Below are 14,271 nucleotides of genomic sequence, written 5' to 3' on the forward strand. Positions count from 1 at the left end.
ATTACATAACAACCGGAGATGAGAGAAAGTCTCACACCGCTGGAGCTGTATTAAAAGGTGCAGTGATCAATTTTGCTATTGTTGATATTTGAACTCAACTGTCAAACAAATTCAATCAAATTCAGCATGTACCTGAGACTGGGTGCAGGCTGGGTCCACCAGGTTCTGGCAGGCCATCTGGATGGACTGATTAGCCCGGGCAAACTGAGCTGGGTCCACCAGGCCCTTCTGGCCTGCTGAACTGTTGGGGTCTGATACTCCCACCAGATAGGCAGCCTGGAGATCAACAACACTGGTCAGTTTAGACTGTGGCAAGTATTACAAGAGCACATATTATAAAACACAACCAAACCACACTACGTTGTTTGTCTCGGAGTCAGGGGTCGCCCACCTTTACCATCAAAAGGGCCATTATGGGTAATAAAAATAAATATGTCTGGAGCGACAGATCACATTTGAGCCTTATGTTGAAGGTAACAGTCTATTTAGTCTAAATTAGCCTATCACCATTCCTAATAGGTCTACATGAGCATGAATTAATATGCTGATGTTTGTTGCCATCTGATCCAATTCCTAAAAGTACATTTGCTCTGCTCTGTTCTTAAAATCACTCTCTCATGTACAGCCGGATACTTCCAAATGCTGGGTAATTGTTACAGAAATGACTTACAATATTCATCTTTATATTTATGTTTTGGGACAAGCCATAACTAGTCTATGACAACTTAAGACCACTATTGAGGTCCGGCTAAATTTGGAGAATGAGGCTATAGACATATATGGGCTACGACTTAAATCTTAGTTGAGTGAAATGTTATGTAGCTTAATAGAGAAGAAACTTAAAAGGTCATGAGGGTCCATTGAGTCTACATGCAAAACTTTGAGCAGACTGGACTTACGCTCTAGGAGGAGTCAGAAAAAGTAGGTTTTGCATATATCGCAATTTAAAAATATAAAACCAAGCAACGGTCGATGGAATGATGATAATGAGGGTCCACAGATTCTACATGCAAAGTTACATACAGATCAGGCTGGCGGCCTAGGAAGAGGTTCACAATAGTAGTATTAAAAAACAAAAAAAACAATGTGTCACAATTTCATGAAAAAAGTAACGTTCACCTGTACAGCTGCTTCAGTCAGACCACACAGAGCTTTGGAGCCACCACTGACTGAATCCCCAAACTCTGGCAGGTTGGAGTTCTTGGCATGGTGGGAAATGCCAGCCATGGACTCACCAAGGACCTGTCGAGATTCACACGAGAGACACCGTTTAGTTTGGAGATTGTTTTCATCGTTTCTTTAGATGTTCTTTATGGTGACCAATCCACTGAGCACACTGGGTTTAAGAAAAAACGTCAGAAGCAAATACATACAGTTGTGATCAAAATAATTGCACTACAACAGTACTAACCTCGTAAATCTAATTTTTTGGCACAAGTGATATTCATAGAGGTCATAGAGTCATAGAAAACCAACAGATCCAACAGTCATGCAACAACATGCATGCAGCTCATTCTGTGGAATTGAATCTGGAATTGAAAGGGCCATGTTTAAAGTAAATGTTTGAATTTGTAAAGAAAAATGCAAACACTGCTATTTTTTTGAACAGCCTAATATAAGAACACAAACGTGATCAGTGTTGTTCATGTTTTGATTTGGAATTGAATGTGCAGTGTTCCCAATGCATGATATCATGGAATTAAAAGCTATTCTAAGGATTTTTTTTAAACACACTGCTATTATTCGAAACACAACTGTAAGGGAAAGTCATGCACAACAGATAACAGAAAAAGTAACTTTGTTGGTAGCGACTAACGTTTTTTTTGTAGTTGTCTGTATTTGTCCAGCCTGTGATAATGTCCTGTACAAGTGTGTCTGTCTTCATGGGCTGTAACTATGTTCTCATTCTACTTATGGAGTTCTTTTAGGGCCCCTTTCATTTAGGTGACATTTAACATTTGAGAGTCTGGGCTTCTTTTGTTAAATGAACAAAAGGAGACATGTTGATATTTTTTTCAGTAAGATTGTGGTAAAGGTAACAATCATGGAGCAGCACTAGTATCATAAACATAAGATTTACTGCTTTACAGCAGGGTGACTGGAAGGACCGAGAAACATGGACGTGATGACTTCTGGACAGCAAAACGAAAGTCTGACTAAAACCACAGTCTGAGGAAGTCTCTAGAATTAGTACATTACAGAGTCTTTTCCAGTAGAAGTTATTAGGAAATAAAGGACTCGTACAATTCAGCATTATGTAACCCTTTAACCCTTGTGTTGTCTTCCCGTCGATCATGCAACTTTTTGATTCTAAAAATTAAAACTACTTTTTTTGTTGTTATTCGCAATGTTTATGTCACTTTTTTCCAAATTTCTATCAATTTCTTTTTCAAATGCTATAAAATTTAACCTAAATTCAACACAAGTACTAAACTGACAATTTACTTTACTTGGGAAGAGTGTTTAATGGATCCATCCACGTTATTGTTTTCCCCACAATTTAGTTGAAAAACCAAAGTTTCTGATATAGAAACTTTGGGGAAAATGGGTCAAATTTGAGCCGAAGACAACAGGAGGGCTAAAGGAATTTCACTGGGTTTCTTTGAAATTCTGGGGAAAGATTGGTTTTATTGTCACTAGGGACACCACTTCATCTGATAAATAAATGTACATTTAAATGCAGCAAAGCAGCACATACTGTGCTGTGAGAAAAAAGTAAGTAGCACTAAAAAAAGGTTGTCTTTTTACACCACTGAATGCATGCTTTTGCAAAGAAGTAAAAAAATGAACAGAGGTGAACAGAGGAAAATAAGATGAGTAGAACTAATGATGGTAGAGAACCAAAGACGTCTACCTTAGAGTTCTCCATGACACTGTCGATGCAGTCAAAGTACGACAGGTCGTTGATCGCTTCCGTCGGGTTGTCCAGCATCCCCCGCACCGACTGCACACAGGCACAACACAGTCACAGTGTGCACACACTCACAGACACAGACACACAAGGACAACACAATGTGCCTACACAGCCCAGCTGAACATGAAGCTGCCAGTTCTTCCTTGGTTTATACATTGTCTTTATTGTCAATCATTTCCTAGTCAATCTGTTAGGGCTGGGACGATATGCCATTGTCTACTATTCAACTTTTTCCCAGTACATGGGTGTTGATTGGATTCATATTGCAATGTTTTTACGTGTTAAAACAATCTAGAAGTGTTGCGATTCAATAGTATTGGGATTTTATTTTCCTTCCTTAAAAAAAAAAAAGTCGGATAATACACTTGTAGAGGCAATATATCATGAGACATTTCTAAAAATTGATAGTTTTCTAAGAATAATGCACATCAGCTTTATCAGAAATGGGACAGAAATCCAACATATTATTAAAAAATATAAATCCCTGTGATAAGCTTACTGGCACAGTATGTTTAACAAGAAAATGTGATTTATAAACTCAAGGAAACAATTTGTAGGCTATTCTAAAAGCTTAGTATCCCATGCATTAAAACGTTACGGTATGTATAAAGTCTTATAACGCCCTGCATGTTTATTGTAGAACCAGTTTAATATTCAGCTTAATTTTAAACAATTGATGTAGTGGGGGATCCCTGCTCTGTGTCTCAGAGACATTCAACAGGGGTTCAGGACCCCTAGGGTCCTCAGAGTTAGTGCAGGGGGGCCACCAAATTTTTTTATTAAAATAAAGATAAATTGGTATATTTTTGAAAACATTTAATTTGCACATTGAAGATAAGTCTGCTATAAGGAAGGTAGCCACTATGGTAGCTATACCGTTAAGATCAGGGATTTACTGTGCCTTCCCTTTGATGTATAAATATATACTGTACATATTAATAATATATTATCCATTCATTTTCATCCATCCCACCCAGTTTAACATGCAACTTCCTTTTATAGAGTATACGTAGGGAGTCCCTACTCCTTCTCTCTCTTTGCTCCACATTTAAGTGTCGACCTAAGACTTTCCACTTTGATAAAGCTTATAGTTAGTTCTGGCTCAGGAGAGTCCTGAACTAAACCTTAGTTACGCTGCTATTGGCCTAGACTGCTGGGGGGACTTCCCATGATGCACTGAGCACCTCTCTTTTCCTCCTTCTCTCCATCTGTATGCAACCTCATTCCATTAATGCATGCTACTAACTCAACTTCTTCCCTCTCCCGGAGTCTTGTGCTCTCCTTCTATCGCTTCCTGCAGGTGTTTCTGGCTCTGGATCTGTGGTTGGAGTCTCCTGCTGCCTCCATGTTCCTCCTCGACACCCTCTGCTGCAGTTCTCCATGTCTCTGTCTGTCTGTCTGTGTCTCTTTCTCTCTCTTTGTCTCTTCTCTCACCCCCAACCGGTCAAGGCAGATGACCACCCACCCTGAGCCATTGTTCAAGGTTTTTGCCTCTTAAAGGAAGTTTTTCCTTGCCTCTGTGGCCTAGTGCTTCTTCTTGGTGGGAACTGTAGGGGTTTCTGTAAATAACATCACGGAGTACGGTCTAGACCTGCTCTTTATGGCAAGCGCAATGAGATAACTATTGTTGTGATTTAGTGCTATATTAATTGAATTGAATTGAATTGCTTGCTTGTGGGAAAGTGTTGGGTTTTTGTAAATTCTAGAGTGTGGTCTATTCTATCTGTAAAGTGTCCTAAGATGAGTCCTGTTGTGATTTGACACAATAAATCAAACTGAATTGAGCTAAGGGGGGCCTACAAAACGCTGAGGACCCCTGTAATAGATGGATGGTTGTATGCTGGTCGTTGTTACCTCCAGCTCTCGGAGAGCGTTGTCACACTCCTTCTGACCGGGCGCCTGCCGAGTGCACATGGTGATCAGCTGGTTGATGCTGTCCGTCACTGCCCTGTGAACACAAAGGCACAGAGATGTGAGGACGGAGGAGGCGGGAAAACGACGTGGCAGTCAAAGATCCGGAGAGCAAAGTGTTTGTTACCGAGCGGCGGCGGCTAGCTGGTTCTTGAGGTTGGGCGAGTTGGAGTCAGTGGACAGGGCTTTAGCTGACAGCAGCAGCTTGCTGGAGGACATGGAGATGGTCTTCAGGTTGGACACCACCTGCGTCTGGTCCTCTTTAGACTGGAGGAGAGAAGGAGGACGGAGGCATGTACAGTTATTGTGCCTTGCAAAACCATGGTCACAAGGAGCTATGCAGTGCATCAATGAGTAAAAATAAACAACGGTAGGTCTGAAACCTAATTGTCCAAATGTCCATTTTTTATTTAACATAATAGCGGTTTCTTTGTTTAATCGCAATAAATTGCTAGTATAATATTATTCTGATATTGATATTACTCATTTTTGGTCAGACGGTTGAGCTAAAGCTATGCTAGTTGTTGACACTTGCACTGCAACAGAAATGACAATGGGCATAACCTTACAGTTAGAAAAACATGTTTTATAATTAATAGAGCCCGACTGATAAAGGATTTTAAAGGCTGATATCGATTCAAATATTTGGTGATTTCAAAATCTAATATATCGTCCAATAGAATATCTTTTATAAATGCCGGAAAACCAGAAAATGCCTGATAGTGGCCGTTAATATTAGAGCAGTCTGGCTAGAATAAGCCAGTACAAAAAATAAAATAAGCCTACTTTATAGACTGTCCACCGGTGTTACTAAATTATCTGGGTCACATAACCGTAACAGAACCAAAAGACGGATCCTGAAATTCATTTTAAACTTTCATTTGTTTAATCTTTGCGTTTTCTTCCTGACGACTAAAGAACTTTTGGTTTTGCTGGGTCTGAAACATTTTTTTCAACGTTTTTGTCACTGAAAGAAAAGTAGTACATGAAGAAATGTTTTTAACTGAACTTAATTTTGACTGAAAGAGACAGGTAATCGCAATTATTTGTGAGAAAATTAATTGTACCGCAACATTTGGAATTGTTGCAGCTCTACAGAACGGGAGGTAACAATATAAAAAGCAAACAAAAACGAAAAGATAATAATAATAAACTACAAAATAAAAAGGCAAACAGAAGTTAGCACAAACAATACACACACCAACAAAAGTGTTGAATGAATGAATGAATGAATGAATGAAGGAATGGATTTTAAACATTTGAAGTTTTTATTTACATGTTTTTTTAGTTACAAGACTGTTGTACCACACCATTGTACCTTTATACTTGGAGACCTTTTTCTACCTAAACTGTGACCTTTGGATCACCTTCTTATGACCTATTGTTGCCTTCCTTCGTCTCTCTTTTACAAAGTTTGTGTAACTGTTGACAGTCTGATGCATTGTCATTTTTTTTACCTATTCCTGCATACTTCCTTTCTTCTTTCTTACTTCCTTTCTTTCATTTTCCTACTGTCTTTTTCCACAAGTTTGCGGCTTTGTTCGAAGTTTGTGTAGCTTTTTTTCCAAGTGTTTTTTTTGCTTTTTTTTTCCTCAAAGTTTTTGTTAATATTTGACATATTCTTGCCTTACTTCCAACTCCTTTACAACTTATTTTTTTTTTAAATTTTTATCATTTTTTCAACCTGTTCTTGCCTTACTTCCTTCCTTTTTCCTACTGAAGTTTGTGACTTTTTTGGTTTGTTTTGGTTTTTAGTGTTTGTCACTTTTTTTTTTTTACCTGTTCCTGCATGCTTCCTTCCTTTGTTCTACCGTCTCTTTTGTCAACCTAGTATTGCCTTTACTGCCGTCAGTCTTTTTATTTTGAACAGTCGAAGCTCGGGGACAGCGCCAGCCAGGGAGGCATGAGACAGGAGGTCTCCAGGCTGCAGCCATACCCGACTCTCCCTTGGTGAGTGGGATCAGAGTGATTTAATAGCTGCAGCCCCCTCTGCTGGAAGGTTTTAGGCCTGTTTCACCTCTGGCCACAGCCAGCATCACTTGTGTGAAGTAGAGTCTGGATCGGGCAGAATGTTTGTGTCCGAGCCCGGTCCGCGTCTGACAGAGCCATGACCAAACCCAGCCTAAGCCTGACAGGCATTCAGAAATTAGTGTCCGAGCCAGACAAAATTAAAATCTCATTTTTTTTCTCTCATACCAATGACACATGTAGGCTACGTTTTTGTATGGAAAGCCCGCTTTTATTAAGCAACTGTAGGAAAGCATTCGGAAATTAATTTTCAGTTTGCTGCATTCCTACTTGTGTGTAAGTATTCTCTCATTGTACTGACCTGGGATGTTCCGGCCATGTCAACGCCAGCGTCCAGGAAGTTGCTGAAGTCCTGTCCAAACTTGCTGGTGGCCCGGGCCAGGTCCTGGGTGGTCCCTCTGGACGCCTGGACCACCTCGTTGGCTGACTGGTTCAGACCGGCCGCGACCTCGTTGAGCTGAGCCTGAACCTCCTGGAAGCTCCTTCCACTGGACGGGAACTACAAGAGGTGAAAATGAAAGGATAATGAAAGCTGTAAACCCCAGTTCAGACAAGTGTAAACCTGCAACGCGCCGGTTCATGCCAATGAGACCAGGTGGTGCATCATCTCCATAGCAACAACTCTTTGTCCTTCCGTCCTAACTTCTGACTTCCACTTTTGTAGCTAATTATATAATTTACTGCATCTAAAACAACACGGCAGACAGTAGAATTGGTCATCGTTTTGATTTTAACAATTCTGATTCTTCCTTTTATTTCTGGTGCTTCTCGGACTTGTGATGGGTCACATGAGTTTTTTTCCACAGGTAAGAAAATTTGACTTTGATTCAATGGTGATTTACAGTTTCACCCAGCTTTTTCAAAGTAAAATAAAGCCACACTTTAGAGCGCCGCTTACTGTGCTCCATGGCCGTAACACAACAAGCACCTGGAAGTACAGCGGCTTCTATGGAAATTAGGAACAGATGATCTGATTCAAAAGCAAATTTTCCAAACTGTTTCAATAAAATAAAAAAAAGGTATTGGAATTTTAATTTTTGAAAAGGTTACAAGTTGGAACCGGTCCTCGATGCCGATCCAAGCAGACAGAGCCATCAATGGTCAAATAGCATACACAGCCACCAGCAGATAAGTGATGTGCTGCACCCTCATGTTGTCTGCAGATCCCTGAGGTCCCCTGATCAGGGCCTACTGGATGTTCCCTGTACTAGGCAGAAAACTAAAAGGTGACGGAGAAATTCCTCAGACTGTGGAACGTTTTGTCTCTTGTTTGAAGAATGATGGCCTCTGTTGAAATCTTTAAAAAGCGTCTTTTTAGACATGCATTCGTTTAGCCACATTGTTGACTGCATTACTATGTGTATTAGGCTTTTGTGTTTTGCTATGATTTATCGATTTGTTTCAATGTATTTATTGTTTTGGCCTGTGGATAACTGTCTGTGATAATTGATATATAAATTAACTTTACTTACAGTGTAGCAAAGGAAACACAGAAATCCAAATGAATATGTAGCACCAACACCTGCCAAACACTGTTCTTAGAATTCAGAAGGCATCCTTTTGGATGAGACGGGGTCATTGTGATTGATCACTCACAGAATCACCCAGGAGAGTCTTGCTGGCTTCGCCCACAGTGCGGATGGCGTTGTCCACATCCCTCTGGCCAGGAAGGCAGTTCACACATCTGTTCAGGGCCTGAGACACAGCCTTAGCCACCTATACACAGGCACACACACACACACAGTCAGTCAGACACACAATCAATCAAAGTCAGTCAGTCAGATACACACACAAACACACACACACACACACACACACACACACACACACACACACACACACACACACACAGAATTACCTAATTCAAAAGGTTTGTGTTTGTCTCTGTAAGTGACAAAATGTGTGATTAATTGCAATTAATTATGAGTTAACTATGACATTAATGCAATTAATCATGATTAAATATTTGAATTGTTTGACAGCACTAATATCTATAAACCAAAAGGTAGCAGTAGAGATGTGGCCTCAGCCTGTGTCTGACCTGGGCCAGCCGCTGTTGACTCTCTGCATCTCCTGGCTTGGCGATGGACCTCTTGGTCTCTTCGATCAGGTTGGCCGACTTATCCATGATGTCACCGGCACAGTCGAGCACAGCGTTACGCGCTGCTTGGTCGCCAGTGGTGGCGGCCACTCCTCTGGCGGCTGAGGCCAAGGACTTCAAAGCCTGGGCCACGTCTCTGGCTGCCATGCCTGGATCACACAGGAGAGAGGAGGGCAACTTTAGAAATATCAAGGTTTCACTCTATTGCCATTACAGCTTTAAAAATGTTTTATTTTGAACTTTTTCTTCCACTGAACTCAATGTATTTTATTTTTTAAATACACTGCACACTGATAGGGAGAGCGATCTCAGCTCATACCGCAGGAATGATAGGACCTGTTCCAACCTGGACCATATTTTCCTGTTTTTGTGTCTAAGTGACTGATGGGAACAACAATGTTTTTTAGTCCAGTATTAAGCGAAGGTGCAAAACAAGCTGCAATGTAACATTACTGGGCATTGGTCTTAAGACAGAAGAAGACTGAGATAATAAAAGGCATATTAAAATAAAATGGGCATGTGGAAAAATAGCACTGTGAACTATAAATTGCTGGAAAAAAAAAGCTGCAATAAACGTTTTCATTGTATAAACAAGCAAAGAGAAAACTTTTGATGAGCTGAGTTTATTAAGGTATTTGAATATTTCACAATTTTATAGTCAGCAATGGGAACTCGAGACTTGACTCGGTCTCAACAGATGATGACATGTCTACTACACTGTTCAGTTATATTGTGTATTTATAGTTCTTTCTGAAATCCATTTAAAAGAAACATAATTTAGTATTTTTTTCGCAAATTTAATTTTTCAATTTAATTGTCAAATCATAACATAGCCTATCCCAGGACACTTTACGGATAAAGTAGGTCTTTACCACACTCTGTAACTACTCTAGAAACATTTAGTTGGCAGTAGTTTCATTTATAGTAATAATTACGGTATTTGTGCTGCAAAACATGATGTAATATTAACATCTCTAAATGGGATAGTCAAAGTAAATGAGTGACATTTAATTCTTTGTGTTTCTTTCAAACCTAGTATCGCATTGCCAGACCTGTGGCGAGACCCTCCTCCGTGGCGATGTAGAGGACCACAGCGCCGCGGAGGGAGGTTGGGCTTGTCCACCCAGAATTTATGGATGGGAGGAAAATGTGCTCTAGTTTATTGGCATTTCTTTGAACCAATCACAATCGTCTTGGGTGGCACTAAGCGCAATAACGGTGCCTCTGCTAGATATTTCTTTGGTGGAACGTGTGTACTTTCAGAAGTTTTATTTGTGCAACAAAAAACTCAGATTGGACAGGTAGCCTAGCTAGCGTTCTGGATTTACCCTGCAGGGATCTGAGGACCAGGTAACCATAGTCCTCAGATTGGACAGGTAGCCTAGCTAGCGTTCTGGATTTACCCCGCAAAGATCTGAGGACCAGGTAACCATAGTCCTTAGATTGGACAGGTAGCCTAGCTAGCGTTCTGGATTTACCCTGCAGATCTGAGGACCAGATACCAATAGTTCTAATAAATCCACCAGACTTTAGAACGGCAACACAAAAAAAGATGAAGGTTAAGGACATCCGGCGGAATTTCCGGCGGCAACGGATATAGACAAAGTTAACACCCACCTGTGTAGTTCTCGTTGCCCTGGGTGGCCTCACTCAGCAGCTGGGCGATGGCCGAGCTCACAGCCTTGGTGCTGGTCACCAGATCCTGGGAGCATTTCTCAGGCTGGACAACACAGCAGGGGGACATGGAGAAAATCAAACATAACAATATTTCTGACCAAATAAATCAATGTCAATATTGTAAGGTCGGCTATTGGTGCTTTCACAAAATATTAAAACAATGGGAGTATAGATAAATAATAACCAACAACGTGGATACAATGACTAAGTGGGTAAAGGTAAATAATAGAACAGCAAGCACAGTAAGTTCAGAAAATGACATCAGTTTACTGTAATGCAGCTTTTAAAACCAGGAAAAGACTAAATGTAGCCTCATATGTTTGGATAACACAATAGTCCATATAGCATATGTGTAGTTCAGTTCTAGTGTGGCGTGTTGGTGTGTCTCACCGTCTCTCCCGGCAGAGGTTTGAGTTTGCCCCCGTCAGCTGAAGCCTTGGCTTCCTGGATGTCCTTCTCCAGCCCTCTGACCATTGACAGAGCGTTGTCTATCTCCAACGGGCCACACGCTTCCTGAGCCTACACACACACACACACACACACACACACACACACACACTTATCTAAATGTTGTGTCTGTGTCTATGCAACAAGCTTGAACAAACATAGTTGTTCTTTAGTAGCACATTCGATTTAAGAAAATGTGTTGGATTCACAAATGTTCATGTAGTCAATTGGCATTTCTCCGAAGGGGACAAAACACTCGTTTGACTGAATTAATCATAATTAGTTTTATCAGAAGTTGATCCAACTGCGTCCTTCAAGCTTCCACCTGGCAACCAGTCCTCCTACTTCAGTTTATACATTTTCATTTCTTACCGGTGACAGAACATGAGGCTTGGGAAACCTTAATCAATCCAAAAGATTCCTCTGCAGGTTGGGGTTAACATTGACAGTACATGCACACTGTAGATGGAAGAACGGACCAGCTGATGGAGGGAAATTAACTATTTGCATGCTAGCCAAGTCTCTGAGGCAATATACTATACTGGGCAAAACACGTCACTTAATCAACAATCAGGTAGCCACTATTTCATATTATTGGTTTATCTCTACATCCATTACTGTACAATAGCTTGGGCTAGTACCAATGGTGAAGAAAATATTCAAATCCCTTACTTTAGTAAAAGTACTAAAATCACACTGTAAAATTACTCTTTAACTGCAGAGTATTCTGAGTTCTGCATTGAATATGTTACATAAGTAATAATCTGTATGTATCATCAGCAAAGTTAAAGTATTAAAAGTATAGTAAAATTCTCTCAATGTAGAAAGTGTAAAGGATCCAACCAGCTGTGTCTTTAATGGTCTCATCATTTTAGCTGGACTTGTAGTCACCATATTGTTGCTAGGTTACTGTATAATGAGACATAAGATTATAAACTAGTGTCGTGTTTAGCGTCCAAAAACGTGTTAACTAGTAACTAAAGCTAGACGGTTATAGTGGAGTAAAAAGTAGAATATTTCTCAGAGTAGACGGAGAAAGTGACGTGAAAAGAAAAGACTAAAGTACAAGTACTAGCACATTTGGACTTAATTCTAGTCCTTGAGTCAATGTACTTAGTTACGTTGCACACCTGGCTGTAACTCATCAGACTGAACAAAGCCCATAAACCACAGGGGTTGAAACATAGACTGTATAAGTGAGGCCAACCATCTGTCGCTCCATGGCTGCAGAGGGCACATGGACCAAACTAAAAAATTAAATTACACCTCCAACGCATTTTTCCCAAATATGGTTTTGGTCATTTAAGGTAGTTTTGTTGTGTTCATTTTTCTGATAAGTTGGTTTTTATTAATGAAGCTTCATAGATTGTGATGAAACAGCATGATTAACAGCTGTGATTGACTCATGGATTGGTCGAGCGGTGTATGGGGGGGGGGGGCTCCACTGCCCGATCACTACTCCACAGACTCTGAACCAAAACCAAGAATGTATGCTCTTAGTCTGTGCACACACGCCCTGTGTTTAGACTATGACTAATTTATTATACTTTGTGTAACAGTTAGGTGTTTATTGGCTGCATTGTTGTAAAGTACTATGTTAAACTTTGTCTCTGTTTTTTAAAATGTCTAAAATGATTATTACATCAAATGCAAATTAGATTATTACATCGCTGTAAATATTTCCTGTAATACGCTACCTGGAGAACAACACTTTACAAGCCCCCGAAAGGGTTTTTGGCAAAATGCATTCACATTTGCTTCAAATTGTAGATTGCATTTTTTGTTAAATGCATAAGTGTAAATAATGAATTAAAAACTACAAACATTTTGCAGTAGAATAGAGATTAAGTTATATATAGCTCTCTCTGTACAAACCTAAAGCATGTAAGTGAGTCGTCATCATAAAGACAAAACAATGAAGAATGCAGAAGTGTGGTACCTTCTGGGAGGTGGCCCGGAGCTCCGCCAGGGCACTGGCCAGGTTCTTGGCACACTGGCTGAGCTGCATAGCTGAGGCCTGGTCCCCGATGGTGGGAACGGTGGCTTTGGAGGCTGTTACCATCTTAGCACCAGGCTGGGGGAAGAAAGGAAAAGACAAACTATTATCAAGATTAAGGTAGTCTGGCCAGAGGTCATTGCCAGACCTCTGGCTAGTCCACATTACGACATGGGAGAACAACGTGCTCTGGTTTATCGGCATGTCTTCAAACGATCACACTTGTCTTTGGCGGTGCTAAGAGCCGGACAGAGCCACGGTGCTTCTGCAAAATAGCCTCAGGAACTTGTTTTGCAGGAACATGTGTACGTTCAGAAGTAGTTTTAGTAGTGCAATTGGAAACTCAGACTGGACAGATAGTCAAGTTAGCTGTCTGGATTTACCCTGCAGAGATCTGAGGACCAGGTAACCATAGTCCTTAGATTGGACAGATAGTCTAGCTAGATGTCTGGATTTACCCTGGAGAGATCTGAGGAGCAGTAAACCATAGTCCTCATTATTCCACCGGAGGTTAGAATGCAACACAAAGAAAGAGGAAGGCAGAAAAGAGGGACATCAGGCGGAATTTCATGAAGCAACTCAGCAATCCCGGAAGTGGACCGTCTTAAATATAGATTACAAATAAGGGGAAAAATAATAAAAAGCTATCTAACTAAAGATTCTACACAGACCTCATAGGTCCCCTTCTTTACGAACTAAGTTTAATGCTGCTTTTTCCCCTCTATGCCTCAAGTGCAAAACAGAAATGGCGTCTATCACCCATTGCCCATGGTCCTGCTGGAAAACTCAATCTTGGCACATCACAGGTCAGGAAATTCTGGCCATTCATTTAGAAAATGACCCACTATGCATGGTACTTAGAAGGCAAAACCATTCCATTACTAAACACAAAAATAATCTGTATAAAATGTCAGCATCTGTGCAAGGAAGTACACACTTCCTAATTGGAAAGTCACAACCAACCAACCAAAACAGAGCGGCATAAGGACATACTTACATCTCACTTGATTACTTCACCTGTGGGCTACATTCTGAAGATTAAATGTTTCAGAGAACATGGGAGCCGGCCACCCTGGTTTCAGGTCATTCAAGACAGTTTAGAGTTATATATATATAATGTTATATATATACACTCACCGGCCACTTTATTAGGTACCCCATGCTAGTAACGGGTTGGACCCCCTTTTGCCTTCAGAA

At 40.6% G+C, this 14,271-nt stretch overlaps 1 protein-coding gene across 1 annotated transcript in view; it reads right to left on the reverse strand.

Moving 5' to 3' along the window:
- tln1 (talin 1) overlaps positions 1 to 14,271 on the reverse strand; it is a 103,074-nt gene that overhangs the window by 31,346 nt on the left and 57,457 nt on the right. Inside the window, exons 25-35 of the mRNA XM_034896973.1 lie at positions 13,018 to 13,152; positions 11,022 to 11,150; positions 10,572 to 10,674; positions 8,895 to 9,103; positions 8,450 to 8,569; positions 7,155 to 7,352; positions 4,953 to 5,092; positions 4,769 to 4,862; positions 2,855 to 2,944; positions 1,120 to 1,242; positions 133 to 276 (exon numbers count right to left, since the gene is read on the reverse strand). Coding sequence (XP_034752864.1) covers positions 133 to 276; positions 1,120 to 1,242; positions 2,855 to 2,944; positions 4,769 to 4,862; positions 4,953 to 5,092; positions 7,155 to 7,352; positions 8,450 to 8,569; positions 8,895 to 9,103; positions 10,572 to 10,674; positions 11,022 to 11,150; positions 13,018 to 13,152 — 1,485 coding nt within the window. The remainder of the gene's footprint in view (positions 1 to 132; positions 277 to 1,119; positions 1,243 to 2,854; positions 2,945 to 4,768; positions 4,863 to 4,952; positions 5,093 to 7,154; positions 7,353 to 8,449; positions 8,570 to 8,894; positions 9,104 to 10,571; positions 10,675 to 11,021; positions 11,151 to 13,017; positions 13,153 to 14,271) is intronic.

Source organism: Etheostoma cragini, chromosome 16 (genome assembly GCF_013103735.1).
Source record: "Etheostoma cragini isolate CJK2018 chromosome 16, CSU_Ecrag_1.0, whole genome shotgun sequence".
Classification (NCBI taxonomy): domain Eukaryota; kingdom Metazoa; phylum Chordata; class Actinopteri; order Perciformes; family Percidae; genus Etheostoma; species Etheostoma cragini.